The sequence below is a fragment of the Zea mays genome, chromosome 2 (assembly GCF_902167145.1).
Source record: "Zea mays cultivar B73 chromosome 2, Zm-B73-REFERENCE-NAM-5.0, whole genome shotgun sequence".
Taxonomy (NCBI): Eukaryota; Viridiplantae; Streptophyta; class Magnoliopsida; order Poales; family Poaceae; genus Zea; species Zea mays.
Genome location: NC_050097.1, coordinates 40,932,099 through 40,938,326, shown reverse-complemented (window position 1 = coordinate 40,938,326; position 6,228 = coordinate 40,932,099). Strand labels below are relative to the sequence as shown.

At 45.8% G+C, this 6,228-nt stretch overlaps 1 protein-coding gene across 1 annotated transcript; it reads right to left on the bottom strand.

Annotated features, from left to right (window-relative positions):
- Positions 1 to 1,500: 1,500 nt before the first annotated feature.
- Positions 1,501 to 4,319, bottom strand: LOC100285834 (AAP7). The gene is made up of 7 exons (NM_001158724.2): positions 4,055 to 4,319; positions 3,712 to 3,945; positions 3,413 to 3,506; positions 2,944 to 3,158; positions 2,653 to 2,786; positions 2,323 to 2,550; positions 1,501 to 2,260 (listed from the first exon to the last, which is right to left on the bottom strand). Exons 1-7 carry the CDS (start codon positions 4,122 to 4,124, stop codon positions 1,859 to 1,861), a joined length of 1,377 nt encoding a protein of 458 aa, NP_001152196.2. The 5' UTR covers positions 4,125 to 4,319; the 3' UTR covers positions 1,501 to 1,858.
- Between the last annotated feature and the right edge of the window lie 1,909 nt (positions 4,320 to 6,228).

Below are 6,228 nucleotides of genomic sequence, written 5' to 3'. Positions count from 1 at the left end.
TTATGTGAAGTTACTTGATCAACTATATTGATATAGAATTGATAGCTATGATCAACTCTCATGATATAATAGAAACTTTTAATTTAACCTATTATCTTAGAGGCAAATTATTTTGACCTATGTTGGAGTTAATTAATATATAATTATATGGTCCAAGTATTTTTTATTAATTTATTCTCTATGCAATACATAAATTAGTATACGTAATATTTTTACCTTATAGTATTTGATGAATTGCTTGGCCCCTCCTATATCGTAATCCTGACTCCGCCCCTGGTTTGAAATATGATGTGAGATAGGAGATGTGTAGGAGAGTTGCTAGAAACAACCTATATGTTTGGAATGGCTCCTCCCCAAGAGCTCCTCCTTTTTCCACCGAAAAACGACTCCAAATAGCTTCTCCTCCTAAACCGTTTGGTAAGTCTCCTCCAGAACAGCTATAGCCAAAGAGGAGCCCTACCAAACATAGCCTAAGATTTAGTATTTGCTACATCAGATCTCTATAACATGTTAAATAATGAATTTAGAACAGCTTTACTATCAAGGAAATGAAACTATGTTTGCAATCAACACATTTAGAACAACTTTGAACAATTTATGCTATCACCAGCTCTTATTCCTTGAAAGCTACCAAACATCTTTCAGAAAACCAACAACTGATACAACGTAAAAGTCTTCTGCACTGGCGGAGGCCGGACTCGTTGTAGCCTACTATGACAACTGTCATACCTAAAAAAGATGTGTGGTGGACTGCTTATTGTATATTCTTTCCATTTAATTCGCGAGTTTAAATCTTCCCATACGTAGTGTTTTTTCTCCTTTTCTTTTTTTTCCATCACCCATATACCTTAATTTTAATTTTATGTTGTTTTCTCCTTTTATTTTCTTTTCTTTTCCCGGCAGCCATACCTCACTTTTAGGTTGTCCTCCGCCACTGGTCTCCTGTGTCGATTTATATTTATCTAAACACACAGTAAAGTTATACATTATTAAAACTTGAACTTACCAAAAGGGATCCCGAGGCAAAAGTCATGGATTTTAGCAGACCTGTTCTGAGGAATAACATGCTCCTCCACCTGTAAGTCCTTCATCTGGATGGAATGCAAATCTAACTCCTCAACTCAAGCATTCTCATTGGCGCATTTTGTTGAAAGTATAGAAGAAAAACCAAATGTCTTCATACACACTCCACTTGTAGAAATCGAAAGCTGTGGAGGAAACAAAACATTAAGCCATCCTCTGATAGTGATAGCCAAGCAAACTTTTAGCTTGACAATTATAGGTTCTAGGTTCTGACAAACACATAATTGCTGATAAAACGTGGCCAAGAGCTCAATCCGGTGGAATTGGACATTTGCTGACAGAGGGGACACAGGAAGAACACAGACACACAGGTACTCCCTACAGTTCATCATTTTATACATAAACCAAACCTACTGAGATAACAAATTGAGGGTCAGGAAATTGCGAGGAGAACATGCGGTTGAGTCCTGAAAGACTGAAACTGAAACAACATAGGCGGCATTCAGTGACACAGGTTCCTCGCGTTCTTCTGAACTCCGAGGCAACTCTGGCAGTATCAATGCGACATGTTTCCACTCCACGGCAATAAAGGAGGAATGCACTTGAAAATCATAGAGAACGCTGCCACTCCCTGTCCCAGATCCTGCAGGTGACCTGCTACGTACTGCTAGTATATGCTGCTGCTGTTCGTCATCCCGGCCCTTGGTCCTTGTTGGAGATAAACAATCTCCAGTTCGCTTTAGCCTACTGCTGCTGCATTCTCCATTATATCATTACAACAAGAAGAAAAGCAATCCAAAACACATACTGGACTGGAAATCTGGAATAGCCTAGCCTAGCCTAGCTTCTGGGTGATTAGCCCCTCGATGGAGCCGACGAGCGCGAAGGTGCTGACGAGCAGGCAGACGACGCTGAAGGTCTGCAGGACGACCCAGCGTGTGGACCACCGGGGCACGTTCCGCTGGACGAAGTACATCTCCACGGGGAAGTAGATGGCCAGCGGCCAGAAGTTGAGCGCGCCCAGCAGCGCCAGCACCTCGTTGAAGTAGGGGAACGCCACGGCCACCGCCGTCGTGGACGCCACGTACAGCGCCCGGAAGCACACGCGCAGCAGGTTCACCCGGCACGCCGGCAGGCACGCGACCCGGACGGTGTGGAAGTCGTTCACGAACCCGCTGTCGGGGAACCGCTCCGCGAAGAACCGGTCCGCGAACTGGAAGATGGGCTGGCTGTACACCTGCAGGGTTTGGTTTCAGATTCGTGTTTCGGCGGGCTGTCACTGTCAGCGCGCGTACTAACCTGGTACCCGCCCAGCAGGTGGAGGATGATGCAGGCGTTGGCGAAGTCGATGAGCCAGTACGGCTCGTAGAAGCCGAAGCCGGTGAGGAGGTTGCCCGGCGAGTCGCTCCCGAAGGCGGCGTAGCCGAAGCAGCCGCAGCAGAGGTAGAAGAACGTCGTGACGAGGATCGAGCCAATCGATGCCCTCTTCATCGTCTTGTTCTCGGCCGGCGGTGACTTCAGGGTGTCCTGAGTTACCGAAGGCGAAAACAAACATCTTTTTTACCCTGATTGGTTTGCTGGCAGTGTTTCTAAGAGAACGGGCGCGCGTGCGGCTATACGTTGATGCACCTGTATTTCCAGGAGGATCAAGGAGTAGGGGTACGAGAAGGCGATGTCGCCGACGGCCTGCGAGACGCGCCAAACCTTCTGCATAGGCGTCCTCATCCGAACACCTGTTATGCTTCCTTTGATCGTCCCGTTAGCTGAAGACAAAACAATTCTGTGAGCTTTTCTGCCGCCAACATTATATTCATATGTCATATATATATATATATATATATATATATATATATATATATATATATATATATATATATATATATATATCAACCGGGCCACTAAAAGAAGCAGAGTGCGTACCAATGGTTGTTGCGAGGCCGAGGCCAATGCCGATGAAGGAGTACGAGAATGACATGACCGCGGCGACGATGGAGAGCCACGCCATGTCGTGGAATTCCGGTATGAAGGAGAGGAGGAGCTGGGCGCCGCCGAAGATGAGCATGTAGTAGCTGCCACCGTACTCGCAGTGCGCGCCGTGTCCATGCTCGTGGTAGCAGTTCGCCTTCAGAATCGCCCTGCGATACCCAACAGCAGAGCAGCCCGGCACATAACACAGGAGCAAATCACACAAAGTCGTCAAGAACAAAAAAATATTCAGCAAAAATAACAGGTAGAAGGACAACAGAACTACAGAAGCAACCATCGTCAGAGCCCTGCACCTGCTCGCTAAAAAGACAGGGAAGGTAACTGCAGACAGCTTGAGATGTAAGGAAGTTTTGAGAGAGAGAGAGAGAGGAGGGAAACTTTGTTACCGGCCAGCAGCGGCTACCTTATGCTAGTGGCGGTGGTGATGGTATAGGCGACGCCGCAGCCGTACATGCTCACGTACTGCAGTGAGCCGCACGCCCAGGTATGCTTCTTGCCTGAGCGTGTCGTCACAGAGCAACACACACAGTAGAAGGGTTATTTACTCATCAACATGGCCATAAAACCATACCACTAACAAAGCAAGTTCAATTCAGAAGCACGCCCAGCCCAGGTATGCTGTTGCTGCTGTGCTTCGTTCTAGCAGCAACCAGCAAGTAGTGAGATCGATGACAGATATACGTATATATGATGTAGTAGTACCGAGGTAGACACGGACGGCGTCCATATAGGAGCGGTTCCGTGGCCCGTTGCCGGGGTCACCGCGCCGGTAGCAGTCGGCGAGCAGCGCCGCGGAGACGTAGGTGACGAGCGCGAAGCAGAACATGCAGGCCGGGCCGACCACCCAGCCCAGCTGCGCCACGCTCCAGGCCAGGGACAGCACCCCGGAGCCGATCACCGCCGTGATGATGTGCGCCGCGCACGTCCACGCAGTCCCTGCACGACGCACGACGCGCAGTGTTTGGTTGATGAGCCGCGCCCCGGCCGGGCCACCGAGCGCGCGAGAGGCAAGGTTCAAAGGCGGGGCGCGAGTCGAGGGCGTTACCAGTCCTGCGCGGGTGGCCGTCGTCGTCGCAGCGGCCGTCGAGCACCTCGAGCGCGTGGTGCACCGCCATTGCATGCGATTCCCGTACGACGGTACGAGAGATCTCCGCGCGCGGCGTTCCACCACACGAACCGTCGGACCGCGGGTTGTGATCGGTCGGACCGTCGGAGCACTGCGGCGCAGTATCAGTCGGTACGGGAGGAGCTATGCCTAAGCAACAACTGCCGCGGCGGCGGTCGGCGGCGCCAGGTTTTTTTTGTCAGCATGATCACGATCTAAAAATAGTAGTTCAAAGAATAATCTGACACGAAATAATATGGATCAGGCTACCACAGTCTGAATGTAGGTCTAGACTAGACCTTAAATTTCGGCATGTCAGGCCCAACACGGTCCAATAAAGCCCATATTATTCAATTTTCTTTAATTTAGTAAGCTAAGTACTTTATATTGTTATGATATTTAGACTTTATGTGGTCAAATAATGCTATAATTGCTTAATATCTTTAATTTAGTAAGATATGAACTTTATATGGTGTAATATTTTGATTTTATGTGTTCAAATATATGGGTCGTGCTTGGGTCGGCATGGACGCACGACCCAACGAAGGTACGACGTGATTTTGGACCAGACCGAGCTACTGTTTTTACACTTCGGGCTGGCACGAGACAACCTTAATTTTTTTTTTGCTTTCTTGGCTCGAACCCGTTTGGCATTTATACACACACTAATGGTACATTCACATTTTTCCTTTCATTTGAAGCTTAAATGAAAGAAGAATGGGCCCCTGAGATCGAAATAGCTCAGAGCAATACAACTATACAAGAGCAAATGGCAGGATTTATTTTTTGAGTAAGTGAAAGATTCACAAGAAGGATATATGTTTTTGATAAAAAATAACTTATTCACTTCCCAAGAGTTGGATTTGTTGTAATGTACAAGCTTTTGTAGCTTATGTATAGTTTCATATACAAGCTTTTCTGTATCTTCCGCGCAACTCTAGAAAGCCGTCCTTACTCTTGAACTTTAACTAGCCAGAAATCTGAAATAAAAATATCTATATTTAAGGGTTGTTTGAATGTATTAGAGCTAATAGTTAGCGGCTAAAACCACTTCAGATATCTAAACACTCTATTTAATAGTTCAGTTATTATCTATTTTTAGTAAATTAGTTAATAGTTAGGTAGATATTTATTAGCTACCTAATTTTTATTAATAGTTTTTAGCCTTTTAACTATTATTTTTAGTGTATTCAAACACCCCTTAGTTAATAAATTAAAGTGACCATTGGAGCTTATTCTTTTCATCAAAATATATATTCGCAAGCATTGAAGCAGCATGCATATATATTTTTAGATAAAGGAAGCTTATATTGAAAATACCAAGTCATTACATCAAGAGGATACAACTCCTTGGTACAGAACTTCCGGCCTCTGCCTAATGCACATAGCCAACTAAAAAAACCAAAATAGACATTGATCTAATGATAACCGATCCGAAGTCTAGATCGCCACCCGTGCCTCCGGGAGAAAAAACGCCATGGCCACCCTCACCAAGGTTCGTGATCCTGTTACAACCATAGGACGAACCTCCTTCCTCTGTAGAATAGCCCACCGTGAAAGGCAATGTGACGCCGACAAGATAACCTGCAAAGGAGAGCAATAGAGTTTTTTCTCAAACACTAAATCGTTTCTACCGGTCCAAAGAGCCCAGCACAAGACCGCCGCTCCAAGTAGAAACACAGATTTCAGTATTTTATTCAGGCCCAGAAGCCATCCCCCAAACATATGTTCTACATTATGCGGTGGATTGAAGCCGGTAGCCATTTGTACAATATTCCAAACTGACCGAGCTAAACGGCACTCAAAGAAAAGATGGTTGATGGTCTCTTCCTTATGGCAGAAAACACAAGTTAAACTTCCATGCCAGTTTCGTTTGGCCAGATTATCTTTTGTGAGAATTACTCCCTTTCGTAAATACCATAAAAAAAGTTTAATTTTCAAAGGGGCCTTCATCTTCCACATGTCTCTGTTTACATTAGGGGTAGTACTAAACTTTAAGGCTGTGTAAAACGATTTTACCGAGAACTTCCCATTTGGGGTAAGGTTCCAATAAAATGTATCACGGTCAAGGGACAACTCCAAACCCTCTATCCGTGACAACAAGGAAATCCAAT

Coding starts and splice junctions, on each gene's coding strand:
- LOC100285834 (NM_001158724.2), bottom strand. CDS start 4,124: ATGGCGGTGCACCACGCGCTCGAGGTGCTCGACGGCCGCTGCGACGAC. Junction 3,946..4,054: donor CGGCCACCCGCGCAGGACTG/GTAACGCCCTCG, acceptor TGCGTCGTGCAG/GGACTGCGTGGACGTGCGCG. Junction 2,787..2,943: donor CGGCCTCGCAACAACCATTG/GTACGCACTCTG, acceptor TTTTGTCTTCAG/CTAACGGGACGATCAAAGGA.